Here is a 17,563-nt window from a genome sequence, read left to right as displayed (position 1 = left end):
TCCCCCATCATCATGACACATCCATTGCGTCTGGTGAGTACATCTCTGGGCTTCACTGCACCCCATGTCCTGTGGTCCACACGATAGCCTACACTCTCCCACGTTCCATCCAGTGGGCCATGGGAGGACATACAGTGTCCGGCAATTGTCCCTGCAGCACTACCCAGGACAATTCCAAGTCCCGAGAATGCATCCACATCTCATCTCTTCCTCCCATTCCCCGCACCCAGCAGCCACCATGGCCACTTTTTCCACATCTGCTCGGCTAAAAGGTTGGGCAATATTTCTGCCTTTGAGCCAGCTTTCTTCATCTCCAGAGAATATTTTAGTTCCTCCATTGTTAGTCCACTTTCCTATAATATTTGCTCAAAGTTCTTTGTAGCTTTGCAAAGGTACTTACTCTTCTGAAAAGCAAGCTGAAGAAAAGTTTTTGAAAGTTACAATTTAAGAACTGAAGCCCGGCTATACACTCTGCAGCCAGAGGGTAGCAATTTGGTCCTTGAATTGGGACTCACAACCAGGGTAGCTCAAACAGGGATTTGGGTCTTCAACATGATGAGTCATTTAAATTTTCTGGCTTAAATATACTTATTAACATTACCCTACCAAGAAATACAAGCCAAAAGAAAAGTCTCAATAAAAATTGACCTATTCAGTGTTGCTTGTAGTCTAGAAGAACTTTAGGCTTTTCACAACAGTACTTTCAAGACTCAGACATTGAGCTTATGTACCTTGCTCCAAAGAGCACATAAGAAAAAAATCCTTCTAAGCAACAGGGGCTTGCAAGGCAATCACAACGGGGGTGGTGAATGGGAAAGCCCATCTATAAAAATGTGAGTTAACACAATAATCTATGAGCGCCATTCTACAATTAGACCAAGGCCAACCCATTCCAAAACTTTATTCAACAGACATTTACTCAGCATTTGCCAGGAATGATGCTAGGTCCTGGAGATACAGTTGTGGATAAGACAGGCACAAGCCCACAACTTATAAGTACCTTCTCAAACTCAACTTGGAGAGCTTGTTTGGGAGTTTCCTTGATCTGCTTTCCTCAGATGGGAAGTATGCTGCTCCTTTCGTCATCAACACACTGCTGTGCTGGGCGCCCACCAAACGGTACCTGAAAGAAATTAGAATGGCACCAACACACAGCCTTCCAAGCTGATGAACTGGGCAACTGAGGCTGGTTTTGTTTAGTTGAATTTACACTGTGATAGAAACCACCTCCCTGCCTCTGGACCTTAATTTGTTTATTAAGTTATCCCAGTATTATGAAACAGTTATAAAGTAAAACCATTTGGGGGTTGGGAATGAAGGTACACAAGTGATGAGTTGGCCCATAAAACATTAAGAAGGGAAGAAAACTGAATCTCTGTGTGTAAAGGTTTTTGGTGGGAAGGTTAAGGAAAGAGTACCTGATCATTCAATAACCTAAGAAAGTATATGTCAGCTATGCTCTAAAAAGGAGTAGAAAGTTAAATGCACCCCTCAGATAAATTTTAGTGTACAACCTAAAAGGAAGCTGTAGCTTTGAATCAGAAACGCATGAGAGCTTACTGCAAAGTCCATTGGAGGTAGATAATAAGATTGGCATGCCAGTGAGGCCACGTGCTGCTGAGCTGAGAACACTGAGGCAAGGGAAAGAAAAGACTAGGTGATCCATAAGCTGGGTGACCTGAACTGTGGTTCTTTAGAAAAATATACATTTTTAAGTATTTTATCTTGTAAAATAAGGGGAAAAGTGATACTTAAATTAGGATAACTGGAGGAATAGATATGTCTCCAGGGACCAGGAAGAGCTAACTAACAGTGAGCTAAAGCAGCCCAAATTCAGAATGAGCTCAGAACCCTGAATCAGTAGGAAATCAAGGCGCTAGGTTGAGAAAGACTGGTTGAGCTACAAAAACAATGCTACTAGCCAATGAGAAAGATCTTGTATTTGAATGCCCATGTGCATTTACCCCTCTTCACAGTAATAAGTAATACAGATCCTAAGTTAAAAATTCTTGCTGCAAAATAGCCTTGTGCTGGATTCCCAGGGGGGTCACCGTCTCCAGAAAGAAAGGAGTACAGGAAGTGGCTGAATGGTGAAGGCCAGTTAAACTTAATCAACAGCTTCCCCCATGTCCAGCTAGCGATACTAGTACATATGGCACCTGGAGCCAAATTCTACATTCATAAATTCCTAGTAAAAACTTTATTTGTCCATGTGAAAGACCCCTTTCTCACTCATCCTCTGAATCATTAGGGCTTTGGGGGGAACTTTCTGACTAGCAAGAGCTCAAGGAAAAGTAGTTTATGTTGTAGGGATGCTAAGTTAGTATGCCGGAAAAGAAAAACTAGACAATTGGTGGAAGCAAAGTAGTAACTCTCTGAGGCAAGACATCAACAGTGTGAGACATCAACAATGTCCACTGTGAGAGAGAGTTGGGAAATATGAGCGCTTCAGAAAACAGGGAGAGTAGAGCTGAAAGAGGATGAGTTTGTAGAAATACGGAAAGAGAGTTGGATGAGAACAAGTAGCTGTGAGTTTTGATTCTAGAGCTTCTGCTAACTAGGCAGCACTAAAGAAGCCACTTTAAACCTCTGGCTTCCTTCCTAATCTATAAAATGAACAGGTTAATAATATGATCTCTAATGTCTCTTTCAGCTCTTAAGCTATAGGAGCCTAACATGTTGGTCAAGATTAAAGGTTAAATTAAGAATGATTATGATTTATTGAAACATAAAGGCCTACAAAATAAATATTTGAGTAGAAACAGCAAATCATAAAAGAGCTTGGGAAGCAGACTTGGCCCAGTGGATAGGGTGTCTGTCTACCACATGGGAGGTCCACAGTTCAAACCCCAGACCTCCTTGACCCGTGTGGAGCTGGCCCATGCGCAGTGCTGATGCGAGCAAGGAGTGCCCTGCCATGCAGGGGTGTCCACCACGTAGGGGAGCCCCACGCGCAAGGAGTGCGCCCCATAAGGAGAGCCGCCCAGAGCGAAAGAAAATGCAGCCTGCCCAGGAATGGCGCCGCACACATGGAGAGCTGACACAACAAGAAGACGCAACAAAAAGAAACACAGATTCCCAGGGCCGCTGACAACAACAGAAGCGAAAAAAAAGAACAACACGCAGCAAATGGACAGAGAACAGACAACTGGGGCGTGTGGTGGGGGAAGGGATGGGGAGAGAAATAAATAAAAAAATCCTTAAAAAAAAATCATAAAAGAGCTTGTATAATATAACACTATTTTTGTTAAACAAACATGCTCATACACAAACATATATGCACAGAAAAAAAAAAAGCCTGGGATGTTCTATATCAAAGTACTCATAACTTTTACCCTGACTAGTAAGTTTGTGGGTAATTAAGTGTTTTATTTTATTTTCTACATTTATCAATAACAAGGTTGTATTAGTTGAGCAATTCATCTAAACTTTTCAAAAGATCAAAGGATTAATTTCTATTAGTAGAATAATTTTGAACTGAAGGAAAGAGTTTGAACGTTTGGTCCATAAAGAAAAGAACCTGTTTTGTTTTGTTTTTGTTTGTATTTTTGTTTTATTTGTCTTTTTATCAGGGACCCAGGAAGCGCCCCCTAGATTTGGATGACATAACACAGGAAGATAGGGATCTTGTGATTGGAAGCTAGAATAGAAACTGCTGGATTAAAGAAGAGTGAAACAGAAAAGGCCCAGAATAAATGAACAAATACTTTAAACCTGTGCCAAGCTAATCGTGTAAAATATTATTTGCTAGCTATTTAACTGTACATATTATGTAGACATGTGTTAAGTAACCCACGTTCCCTCATATAAGATGATACATATTTTATGATTTTAAACTGCCCGTCTATTTATTATTTTAATAGCTACTGCCAAAATACATCCAGAGAGTTATATCACTTTACACTTTCAGCAATATAAGTATCCATTTCCTCATATCTGGAATTATGAGATGATATTGACCTTTTTATTTTTTACCAATCTGAAAAGTAAAATAATTGTTTCAATTTTCATTTCCATTTCTATAATTATTAGTAAATTTCAAAACCTTTCATAAATGATGGACTATAAATGCTGTTTGGGGACATAATTTTAGAATTGTCCATCCTTACAACTTTACTGTTTTCCTATTGGGTTGTCTTTTCATTACTGCTTTGTAGGGGCTCTTTGTATATTAGAGAAATATTAACTCTTTAGCCATCAAATATGTTGGAAATATTTTCTTCACATCTGTTATCTTTTAATTTATGATGTCTTTTACTATATAGAAGTTTGGATTTTTAAATTTGGTTGAATCTGTTCATTTCCTTCCTTTTGACTTCTCAGTTTTATGTTACTGCATAAAGTCTTCCATAACCCAAGGTAATAACCATATTTTCTCATGTTTTCTTTTAATAATTTAATAGTTTAGCTTTTTACATTTACATACTCCAATCAATTTGGAATTTATTTTTTATACAGTGTAAACTTAAGCCCTAATTTTGCTTTCTTCCAAATAATTATCTCATTACCATTGAATACAGATTTTTTTTAAAAAATTTACCCCCTCCCCACCACCCTGTTGTGTTTTGCACTCACTGTCTTCTCTCTGTGTCCATTTGCCATGCATTCTCTGAGTCTGCTTGTCTTCTCTTCCTGTCTTCTCTTTAGGAGACACCAGGAACCGATCCCAGGACATTCGATGTGAGAGAGGCACTCAATCGCTTGAGGTACCTCAGCTCCCTGGTTTGCTGCATCTCCCACTGTCCCTCCTCTGTGTCTCCTTTGTTGAGTCATCTTGTTGCACCAGTTCTCCACATGGGCCAGCTTTCTGCACGGGCCAGATCTCCTCATAGACCAGCTTGCCGCGTGGCCCAGCTTGCCTTCACCAGGAGGCCCCAGGAAGCAAACCTAAGACTTCGTATCTGGTAGAAGGGAGCCCAATCACTTGAGCCACATCTGCTTCCCTGAATACAGATTTTTCATACTGATTTAAAATAAACTGCTCGACTTGTCTGTGCTTATACATCACTATTTTAATTGTATATTAATTATAATATCTACAATTTGTCATTTTAAAGCTATTTAAATAGTTGGATGGTACATTTTGCTGTCTGATAAGGCAAGTGTTTCCTTCCTTTTGATGATCATTTTCCAGAAATAAATCACAAGGTTCAGATATGTATCCTTCCAGACGATATTAAAAATTAATTTGTGGGGAGCAGATGTAGCACAGTAGTTGAGCACCTTCCTCCCATGTGCAAGGTCCCAGGTTCAATCCTTAGCACCTCCCAAAAAAAAAAAAAAAAGAAAATTAATTTGTTTCACATTTTTAAAAAATCTAAGTTTCTGATGGAGATTTCACTGCTATCTTGTAATACTAAGTATGCCAAGCCAGGATCATGGCATATCTTTTCTCTTATTCAAGTCTTGTTTTACGTCTTTCAGTAAATTTTCATATTGACCTTATGAAGGGGATTATTTCTAAATTTCAGGGGTAAACTAATAATTATTAAAAGAGAGCAAAAGTATTATTTTCAATATTTATTTCATATCCAAATATGTATTACATTTTAAGTAGAGTTTCCTGGATCTTTTTAGTATATTCTTCAAATAATGATATACTGTGATCCAGCCATTAATCCTTCTAGGAAGCTATCCTGTAGAAATAGTATAGACATTATATAGATTAGATTATGATGATATTAATTTCAGCATTGATTGGAATAGCAAAAATATGGAAAGAAAGTAAATGTGCATCAATATGAGGGATGTAGAACAAACTATGGCATATCGATATTCAGTCACTAAAAAGCAGGAGATAGAGCTATATGTACTTCTTTGGAAAAGATGCTCAATTGTTTGTTTTAAGGAAAAAAGCAATTTAAGCAATATGTGCAACAAGGTCCCATCTTTGTAGGTATGTATGTGCGTAGATACATGTATAAGTGGGTATGCGTCACATATACCCGTAACTGTTTATTTAAAAGGTCTACATAAACAAAATGAAAAGTCGTGAAATAAACATATCAAACCAATTACCTCTGAAAGTTGTGAATTATAGCAGTAGAAGGAGGAATTTTCATCTCTTATTTTACATAATTTTGTGATGGATGAGTTATTGGTCTTTTTTTTTCTGTTCTTGTATATTTGTCAAATAAAAAATTCAACTCACTATCTTGAAATTAAAAAAAACAACAAAGCAAAAACCTTGGTCTGATGCCTCAAACTACCCTGCATTGTACCTAGTGAGAAAGAAATATTAATTGGGAAATGGAAGTGTGTTATTTGGATGCTGTTCATTTCATTGGACTACGTCACTTGAATTGAGGCTTGGCTCCTGTGAGCTTTGTTTCTTGACTTCCTGCTAGATCTTAAATCCTTCCCAGATACAAAAGAAAGGAAAGCATCTCAGGGATGTGGTGAATGCCTAAGAAGTCACTAACACCGAGAAGTATCTGTGGGATTCACAAATGTTTGTCTGCAATTACTACTTTGCAGATGGAGAAGTTGGTGCCCAGATGTGGTCCTCTAGGCACCAGCTCCAACCGCTGCCCTTCAGCATGTACTGGTCATTGCACTCTCTTGTGATTTTGTCACTCACTTTCACAGGTGCCAAGGAATCGACCTCACCATTTGCCAGAATAGGGTCAAGACAGTTCCACTAAAGAAGATAACAGGCAGTGATTTGACAGTGTTAAGCTAAAGCCTCCCAATGCAAAGGCCAGACCTCCTTAAGATTCAGTAAGAAAGCAGATTAATAGAGCTAAAAATGCATTTTTAAATAAGGACAGACACATTATACCAAGCCATATCAATGCAGTATGAGAAAAGATTAGGTTGGCATATGTATGGTAGAAGAGTTGTAGTCATGTACTACAATGACATGAACTGGCAATTTAATTTATTAGAAGTAATTAAACATGTAAGTGGAAATTACCAATAGTATACTCTTTATTCTATTATGTTAAACATTGCTCAGAATTATTGAGTACTCTGTTTGATTGTTGCTTTATTTTGTTTTGTTTATCCCACGTGTGGAAAAACAGGAGAGAATGCAGAGGAATATGGTTTTGATCATCTGAATAAAGGATAAAAATACCAGTGTGCTTTACTCTAGAAAAGAAAAGGTATAAAGGAGAACTAATCCAGTCATTCTTAAAAAGAGTAATAATAGGGAAACGGACTTGGCCCAGTGGTTAGGGTGTCCATCTACCAGATGGGAGGTCCGCGGTTCAAACCCCGGGCCTCCTTGACCCGTGTGGAGCTGGCCCATGCACAGTGCTGATGCATGACAGGAGTGCCCTGCCATGAAGGGGTGTCCCCTGCGTAGGGGAGGCCCACGCACAAGGAGTGTGCCCTGTAAGGAGAGCCGCCCAGCGCGAAAGAAAGTGCAGCCTGCCCAGGAATGATGCCACCCACACTTCCCGTGCCGCTGACGACAACAGAAGCAGACAAAGAAACAAGATGCAGCAAATAGACACAGAGAACAGACAACCGGGGGAGGGGGGGGGAGTTAAATAAATAAATAAATCTCTGAAAAAAAAATAGTAATAATAAAAAGGACACTGACTAATTATGCTCCATCTCTACGGGGTATACCACAAATGAGCCTTGTGACCTTGAGCAAGTCACTTGAGTCTCATTTATCACATTTATACATTAAGAACATAATATAAATTTTTCCCAGCTCAAAAGTTATATGATGGGTGAAAGCAGATGATATGATATATTTCCTTCAAAATAAAAAGGGAGGAAATAGATGAAACATGATTAGTCATGTTATAATTGTTGAAATTGTGTGACGAATACACCAGTTCACTTTCTTCTTCTGTCTACTTTTGTATATGTTTGGAATTTTTCATAATATAAAAATAATTTAAAGCTGTATGAGATTAAACAAAATTGAAATAAGCTTAAATTACAACCAAAAAAAGGTAGTTTAATATATAGAAAAATGATTTTCTTCCTATAGGGGTGATTGGTTCTATTTAATTCAACTAAATTAATACAGATCTAGGGCTGATCATGTACCTTCTAAGAGAAGTTCCACCACTAGAGAGAGTGCTTTAAATATGGAATTCCAGAAATTGAGAATAAAGTTTTCATATAAAGTTTTCACATGGCCAACTGGGGGTAGGATGTGAAAGAATACAGGAAGATCAAACTCACAGTAGCACTTGGGAATTGGGGCATTCCACTCTTTAGGAGTATTGCAGAAAAAAAGCTTTCTCTCCTATCTGATGGTAAACCCTCAGTACAAAAGTAGCTGTCCTACCACTTTTGTTATTGGGAACTTGTGTGAACTGGGGGTCGCTCTGGGCAACAAATTCCCTTTGTATATCTATGCCGTGAGGAAGCCTTGTTAGTTGGATTCCCCCACCCAAGTGTCTTTTTTTTTTTTTTTCTTTTAAGCTGGGTGTTTGATTCCAATTCCTCCTTAAACTCTTCTTTGTCAGCTATATCCACTGCATCTCCCTTCCCAAGGATTTCCAAAATTCTATATTCCAAAAGATTACAGGAATCTCACTCAAATTCAGCCACAAGTTATCCACTCCTAAACAATGATCCTCCTCCCAAATAGTAATAGTTCATATAGTTCATAACAGTTCATAATAGTTCATAATAGCTCATAACAGTTCATAATAGTTCAATAGTTCATAACAGAATTTTGGAATTCTTTTATTTTATTTCACTTATTTATTTATTTATTTTTATTTATTTATTTTTGTTTGTTTTTTGGTTTTTTGCTCCCAGAACACAAGGAGAAAGAACAGAATCGTCACTAAATATTTACCAAGCCCCTACCAAGAAAAAAGCATTAGGCCAAGTAATTTGAGATTTTTCAATAAAGGAAATTAAATAGTTTCATTAAAACACTAGACAAAATGCCTCATAACCCACGGACTGATATCAAGTGCCTTGTAAAAGAGCGTGCAAACAACCACAAGGCGCACATAAACCAAAAATACATCTGACCATCAGTGACTTCACCCAGGCTGGTATTAACGGGCCCAGACACCTGGTTACAATAAAAATAGATCTAACACTTCTTCAAACAAGACCAAACACCTGCCTCTGATTTCCCTTCCCTAGAGAGAATGCTTTAAAAAAAAAAAAAGAAAGAAAAATCCATCACTAGGAAATAAGAACAGCAGTAGGGAAGATGGTGATACGGGCTAAACGTGTATTCAAGAACACCGGCTGTGTGTGTATTCAAGCTCCACTAGTTCCGGGAGAGCCCCCAGGCCCTGAGAAACCAAACTTATACTTTTCACCAAATGTTTCTTAACCCCACACCTCCCATGTTCTCTGTAATAAAAGCAACCTAAAAGACTGGCTCAGGGCTTGGTTTTTGGACTCAAGTCCACCGGGCCTGGCCAGCTGTAATAAACTTCCTTCCCACGAAGGTCTTGAACCCTGATTTTCAATACTGCGATCATAGAATCCTCTTCAATGCTGCAACAACGGTACAGGGAGGTACACTGCAAAAATACAAATTATTGGTTAAAAAAAACTACAAGTTTAAAAACTCAGTTTCAGAAATTGCTTAGTTCGAGGGAAATGCAAATCTAGTTGATGAGCCCCTTTGAACTACAGGCTTATCCTTCTACAACAGACTAGAGCCAAATGGTCTTGCCATGACATTGACCTCTGTCAATATTTGCCAGTGTATTATAGTCCACCTTCTGCAATTCTCTCCAGTAATGGTTATGGAGAAAGGGTGCCAACCCCTGCTGCTTTCACAGATGAGACCCAAAATTGAGCACTATCTCCTCCCCCTTTACCAAATACCAGATATCCTACGGTTGCAAGCAGCACTGAAAACTGAAAGCTCAAGGAAGTAAACTAACTTTAAAGTAAACTAAATTAAACTCTCCCTCCAGATCTATAGATTCCCATCCAGGAGCTGATCCTGATTGATTACAAACTTGAAAAGAACTCCAAAGTCCTGCAGTGACACAATGTCCTCAGTTGCTAGGCCTGCACCAGGCTTCCAAATCTGTGGCAGAATTTGGCGTGAGTTCAGATTCAAAGCTTTGGGCTCAGGAATTAAAGCAGGTAAAACTGCCTTGGGGTTACCATAGCATCTTTTTTTTTTTTAACCTTTTCTTTTCTTTTAAAGATTTATTTATTTATTTATTTCTCTCCCCTTCCCTCCCCCCTACCACCACCACATTTGTCTGTTCTCTGTGTCTATTTGCTGGATCTTCTTTGTCTGCTTCTGTTGTTGTCAGTGGCACGGGAATCTGTGTTTCTTTTTGTTGCATCATCTTGTGTCAGCTCTCCATGTGTGCTGCACCATTCCTGGGCAGGCTGCTCTTTATTTTGCGCTGGGCAGCTCTCCTTACGGGGCGCACTCCTTGGGGGGGCACACTCCTTGCGCATGGGGCTCCCCTACGCAGGGGACACCCCTGCATGGGGACACCCCTGGGTGGCACGGCACTCCTTGTGCACATCAGCACTGTGCATGGGCCAGCTCCACACAGGTCAAGGAGGCCCAGAGTTTGAACCGCAGACTTCCCATGTGGTAGACAGATGCCCTAACCACTGGGCCAAGTCTGCCGCCTACCATAGCATCTTGTTCATGACTATTGCAGCTATTAGTTGGCTCATTATTTGATTGTAAAATTGAGGTGACAATTCCTACAAAACTGTAGGTTTCAGGAGTTTGAATTCCACCATGACAGTGTGAGTTGCTCTGCTGAAATATTTCCCCATGAAACCGGTGAGAATTACTACAAAATAAATAAATAGATGTCTCCAGAAATGGTCCTAAGGGCAAACACCAAATGAAGAAAGAACCATTCAAGAAAATCTACAAAATTTTGGAAAGAAAAGTGAAAGTCTCAAGACTGCTCTGTCTCTCCCTCCCCCCAGTTCAGTGAGGTGGAAACTTCATTCCAGACACTTGCAGTCAAACATACTCCTTTCCTCTTCCGATTCTAGACAGAGGTCTTTCTTCCCAGAAGGAGCAGGACTCCAGCGTTTCTCATCACGCTCCCAGCTGTCTGTTGCTGAGGCATCAAGTCCCAGGCAAGTGTGATGGGAGCTTCCTTCTTTCACCCAATCCACACTCTGGGATGGAGGATTGACCTTGAATTTAGCACACTGAATACTAAAACCCTAATAGCTCTTGCTCTAGCTCCAAAAATGGTGGTTCTATGTAAGGAGAGTCAAGCCAAGAGGACCTCAGCCTGCTGCCCCATCCCCCCACCCCACCCAAGAGTGCCCAGCTCCTAGAGCAAAGAGAAGCTTGCCATTGTCCCTATCCCAGCTCCAAGTCCTGGCTCAGAGATTTTGCCTACAGAGAGAAGTAGGCCATAAAACAGATAGTTACTTATCTCTTCTCAAAGGAGATGACTTCATTTGTAATGGAGCTTGGAAAGTTTAAGCTTAAGCGTGCTATCAAGAACAGTGGAGGTATGGCAAAAAGCATTTGGGAGGAGATTCATGGACCTAAGGAAAATTCAGCCCAAATCTAGGCCGGCTAATTTGCAGGAGAGAATTGGGAATAAGATGGCTAGGAGGAGTGTTTTGTGGGTTAAAAAAAGTAGAAAACACTGCCCTCAGGAACTACTCCTTCCAAAGAGCCACACTTTGATTGGATTGATTTGTATAAGAATTTGTACAACAGGGCATTGTTGAGAAAAAAAAAAAAAAATAGAGCAATAGACCAGCAATTAGTGGCATTTGACAACTGGGTATGGTCAGGAAAAAAGAGGAAGAGAGCCCTATCAATACCACTGTCATCTCAGGGTGACTGTGAGCATAACCAAAGCTGCACCTTCCCCGGTGAGCAACATCAGAAGTTTAACACTATAAGTGTGTGTGGAAGTGGGGGAGGGGAGAATAGACTTTACTAAAATAATCCATCCAGTCACTAAACAAATAAGCAAGCTCTGAGGTGGGTGGGAGAAAGAACCCAGAGTGGTTACAATATGATACCTAAAATGTCCAGTTAAAAACAAAAAACTACAGGGCCTGAAAAGAAACAGGAAAGCATCACTGAAGTGGCAAAGAGTAAGCAATAAAAATTATCTGTTAGAGTGACCAGACATTGGTTTTAAAAGAAAAATATTTCAAAGTAGCTGTTATAAACATGTTCAGAGAACTGAAAGAAAGCATGTTCAAAAAAGTAAAATAAGGTACAATGACAATATCATATCAAATAAGAATATCAATAAAAGAGATAGAAATGATAATAAGGAACAAAATGGAAATATGGAGTTGAAAACTATAATAACTGAAATAAAAAATTCATAGGAGGGCTCAATAGTAGATTTGAACTGTCAGAAGAATTAGTGGACTTGGAGATAGATTGATAGACAGTATGCAAGACAAAGCACCGAGAGAAAGTAGAAAGAAAAATGAACAGGGTCTCATGAAATATGGGACACAATTAAGCACACCAATTTATGCCTGTTGGGTGTGCCAGAAAGAGAGGAAAGAGAAAAAGGAGAAGAAAATATATTAAAAGAAATAATGGCTAACAACTTCCCAAATTGAGAAACAGTAACCACTACAACCAGGAAGTTCAAGTGACTCCAAGTAGGATAAATGCAAAGAGACCAACAAGCAGACACCTCATAGTAAAAATGCTGAAAGCCAAAGACAAGGAGAAAAGTCTCGAATGTCACAAGAGAAAAATAATGTGTCACTTGCAAGGAAACCCCAATAAGTTTATCAGTTGACTACTCAGAAGAAAATAATGGAGGCCAAAAGGCAGTGGTTAATATACTCAAAGTGCTCAAAGAAAACCTGTCAACCAAGAATCCTGTATCTAGCAAAGCTATCTCACAAAAATGAAGGTGAAATAAAAACTTTTCATGATAAACAAAAACTAAGAGAAAGTATTGCTCTTATATCTACCTTTCAAGAAATAATGAAGTTCTTCAGGCTGAAAGCAAATGATCCCCAACAGGAATGTGAATCCACACACACAGATCACCCAGAGGTTATTATGTAAATATAAAAAAATACTATGAATGCATATTTTGTCTTTTCTTCTCTTAAATTATTTAAAAAGAATTTGTATGTTGGGAAGCGGCTATGACTCAATAAGATGAGCAAAAACACAGATGAGCCTGCAGCGAATGGACACAGAGAGCAGACAGCAAGCAAGCCACAAGGGGGGAGGGGAAATAAATAAATACAGATGCAGAAGAATGTACAGCAAATGGACACAGAGAGCAGACAGCACGCAAAAAGTCACAAGAGGGGTATAAAAAAAAGCATTTGTATGTAAAAATATGTACTGTTGGACTATACCTAATAGAAATGTGATATATATGGAATATGTTTGCCAGTATCATCACAAAGAATGTAGGAGGGAGCAAAGCTGTCATGGGCTAAGGAAATGTCTACAGATGGTAAAACAATAATTGCAATACTGTTGGGTTTGTAATGTTAATAGATATAATAGATAATTATAATGCCACAAATGGGGGGGGAAGATTATCAAGCCATAGGAATATCTATATAGATATAGAGAGATGATGAAGATAGATAGATACATAGATGGATCACTGGAATTAAACTAATATAAATCTGAGGCTGATTCTAATAAATTAAGATGTTATGATAAACCTTAGAATCACCACTAAAAATAAACCTTAAAATAACAGTGAAAAAAACCATTAAAGAAATATAAATGCTACATTAGAAAATATTCACAGAATGCAAAAGAAAGCAATAAAAGAGGAATAAAGGAATAAAACAGGCATAAGACATACAGAAAACAAAAAGTTAAATGGCAAAAAGTTAAATCATTAATAACATTAAATGGATTAAATATTCCAATTAAAAAAAAACAAAGATTCTCAGACTGGATAAGAAAAAGCAAGATCCTACCATATGATGTTTATGGAAGACATATTTTAATTTATATATCAAAATTACATTGAAAGCAAAAGGTTAGAAAAAGATATATCATGCAAACAGCAACCAGTGGAAAGCTGGTGTGGTTAGAGTAATTACAGACAAAATAGACTTCAAAACAAAAAAAAAAAAGTCATTAAAGATAAAGGGGTAAGTGGATGTGGCTCAAATGATTGGGCTTTTGCCTACCATTTGGGAGGACCCAAGTTCGACCCCTAGGGCCTCCTGGTAAACAAAAAAAGTGTGCCCACACAGCGAGCACACAAGTGAGTCATGCAGCAAGATGATGATGTAACAAAAAGAGAGGTGAAGGGGAGAGTGAAGGTGAGGCACAACAGAAACCAAGAACTGAGGTGGCGAAAAAAGAGGGGGCAAGATGACGTCTGAGTAAGTACACCATCATCATCTCTCTTACAAAAGACCAGCTGTGTGGGACAGAGTCCTACCAGAGCAGGCTATTTCAGGAACCTGCAGGGCAGGAGGTGTCTGGACATCAATCTGGAGAAACTGCAGCAGAATTGGTGTTTGCTCAAGGTAGAACTGCGGGCTTCTAACACTGAACACTAAAGCCCTGGGAAGGTAAATCCCTCCCCCCCTAGGGTTAAGAGTGGCAGCATTCACTGAGAACTGCCAGTCATGGGGCAGAGTTTCCAAGCCTCGTGTCCTCCAAATGCGTGAACCCCAAAACTGTGTCCCCTGGACCCCCGCGGCCCACGCTGAATACCCTGAGTTCACATTCTCCTGGGCCTCTGTTTCCTGAGCCCAGCACTCCTGGAAATCCGGCATTGCCCTACCCCTCCAGAAGCAGACTAACTCCGGAAGTAGGAGAGTTTAGGTGGGAGGTACAGAGGGGCCAAGGAGTGTAGGTTCAATTTCCTGGTCCCCCCCTTTTTATTGAGTTTGGAGGAGATATTAGCTGACTTGGGGAGAGCCTACGAATAGAGAAGAGGCAAATCTGGTGAGATAGCCCAATTTACCTAAATGCCCTGGGATAGGAAACTTGGTCTGGGAGAAGGTAGAGTCAGAAAATTAACCAGCCCCCTTGTAGCACACCTAAGGGAGAGGGACAGTAAGACGTGCTTTATAGGCTTCCAATAGCATATTTAGGGTTCCTGGCAAGGGTTGGGTGCTCTCTCCAGAAATTAAGTCATCATTTTCTCAGGTGAGTTGGTTTACCAGGGACCCATTTGAATTTCCTACAGGAGCCCTCATGCAGCCTTCCTGCTGCCTTGGGAGGGAAGGAAGTGAGGAAGGGAGAAAGAGGGAAGGTAAGACTCCTAAGCAGTTTATTCAATTGTAAAGAGGATTCTTTGTCTGAGGCCTTGTCTTGTCTTTTTTGCTGGTCTGTTTTCTTGGTTTTTTCTTCCTTTATCCCCCCACCACCCTTCTTTTTTTCTTTTTCTTTTTTCTCCCCTCTCTCTGCTTTTTTTTCTTCTTTCTTTCTCCTTTTTTTTCCCCCTTTTTTTCTTTTTTTGTGTTAGTGCTTCCGGCAACATTTCTTATTTGCTGTGCTTCCTCATCCTCAATTTTATCTTTTCTGTGTGTACTGACTTTGGCCACCAATTCTATCCCCTTTCCTTTACATCTTTCTCTCCTCCATCATTTATTGTTTCTCTTACATTCCACCTCTCTCTGTTTAGCCCCCAAATTTTCTGACTTTTTTATCTCTAATACCTCTAACTTGTTTTCCATCATTAATTCACTCTTTATGTTATTGTCCTCTTTTTTCTTTTTCCCTCTCTCCTGATCACACTGACCTTTTAATTCATAGTATATTCCTCCCCATATTCAGTTTAATATTTCATTATAGGTACTCCACTTTTTTATGGTTAAAACTATACACAGCTTCCATGAGTTCTATATCCATTCTCCTAGATCTCATACGGTTCTTCTGCTAATGCTCACTATCAATACTACTATTATATTTTTCTTTTGTTACCCCTTTTGCTTTCTCTAGATCTAATTTTTTTTTTCGAGGGAACTAGCCAACAACAAGGAAATAGAATAAGAAGAAAAAAGTGACAAAGAGAAGACTTAACACGCACACAAAAACAATAACTAATTAAACCCCAAGGCTAGACAAAGAAGATAATCAACAGAATAAACCCAACAAGATAAAATGATGACCAGACAGCAATAAAAAACTACAGACCATACCAATAATCAGGAAAACATGGCCCAATACAATGAACAAACTAAAAACCAAGAAGAGAAGTGGAACATTGAACAAGTAATTAAAGCTCTCAAAACATGTATCATGGACCAATTCAATGAAGTGAAGGAAGAGATTAAGCATATTAAGAAAACACTTGGAGAACATACAGAAAAAAATGTGACCATGCACAAAAAGATCACAGAGATGACAGGGATCAAAAGCCCAATCCAAGAAATCAAAAATACACTCTCAGGGGAAGCGAACTTGGTCTAATGGATAGGGGGTCCATCTACCACATGGGAGGTCCGCGGTTCAAACCCTGGGCCTCCTTGACCCCTGTGGAGCTGGCCCACGCACAGTGCTGATGTGCACAAGGAGTGCCCTGCCACACAGGGGTGTCCCCCGTGTAGGGGAGCCCCACGTGCAAGGAGTACACCCTGTAAGGAGAGCCGCCCAGCACAAAAGAAAGTTCAGCCTGCCCAGGAATGATGCCATACACACGGAGAGCTGACACAACAAGATGACACAACAAAAAAGAAACACAGATTCCCGTGCCACTGACAACAACAGAAGCGGACAAAGAAGAAGATGCAGCAAATAGACACAGAGAACAGACAACTGGGGGGGTGGGGATAAATAAATAAATAAATCTTTTTAAAAAAAACAATTATATACCAATAACTTAGATAAATTGGACAAATTCCTAGAGAGACACAAACTACTGAAACTGACTCAAGAAGAAACTGAATATCTGAATAGACCTATAACAAGTGAAGAGATTGAATTTATAATAGGAAAACTACTCATAAAGAAAATCCCAGGCACAGAAACCTTCACTGCTCCATTCTACCAAACATTTAAAGTAGAATTAACACCAATTCTTCCCAAACTCTTGTATTAAATAGAAGAGCTGAGAACACTTCCCAAAATGTTAAAAATATGGCCCTCATGGTAAATATAAAGAGAATACATGTAGATTTTATTCAACTCATTAATTAATGAGGTAACAATTAAGATTCTCACTGATCCAATGAAAAATTTGAAAAGTAGAGATTTATATAATCAGTCAGTCAGAGGCATTCTGAAACAACTTTCCCAATATATGCAAAATTGACAAATCTATAGAGCAAACATTTGGAACATTTGGAATTAGTTTTTCTACCTGATGGGAATTAACTGCCTCACTACTGAACAAAATCACAAAATTAATTTGCTTTACTATCTCCAGGAAGTATTTGCGTTGTTCTTAGAAAATCATTACAGAGGTGACAACATCAACATGACAACATAAGATATCCCCTGAAAAAACCTTCCCAGAGGTTCAATGAATAAAAGGATAAACCACCTTTGCTTAGAACTCTGGAGAACGTTAGAGACTGGAGAAGGACTTCACAAATGCTGAATCAAAAGAAAAAAAGAAAAAATGTCAGTTAGGAAATTTCTGTCCTAAATCCATTGGTCCACTCCCTCCAGCATTAGATCCCATGAAGCTTAGTTGTTGCTCAGAGGCAGTGACCTGGACGCCTCCCACCAGGGACACAGACTATAGAG

The 17,563-nt window shown here is 39.2% G+C and overlaps 1 protein-coding gene across 1 annotated transcript in view; it reads right to left on the bottom strand.

Moving 5' to 3' along the window:
* Positions 1-200: 200 nt before the first annotated feature.
* The window catches only part of C4BPB (complement component 4 binding protein beta), a 38,227-nt gene continuing 20,864 nt past the window's right edge, over positions 201-17,563 (bottom strand). The window contains 4 exon segments of the mRNA XM_071207304.1: positions 201-416; positions 516-526; positions 931-1,123; positions 6,494-6,640. Of these exon segments, the coding sequence (XP_071063405.1) occupies positions 201-416; positions 516-526; positions 931-1,123; positions 6,494-6,640 (567 nt within the window).

Source organism: Dasypus novemcinctus, chromosome 13 (genome assembly GCF_030445035.2).
Source record: "Dasypus novemcinctus isolate mDasNov1 chromosome 13, mDasNov1.1.hap2, whole genome shotgun sequence".
Lineage (NCBI taxonomy): Eukaryota > Metazoa > Chordata > Mammalia > Cingulata > Dasypodidae > Dasypus > Dasypus novemcinctus.
This window is presented reverse-complemented; position numbering and strand designations above follow the sequence as displayed.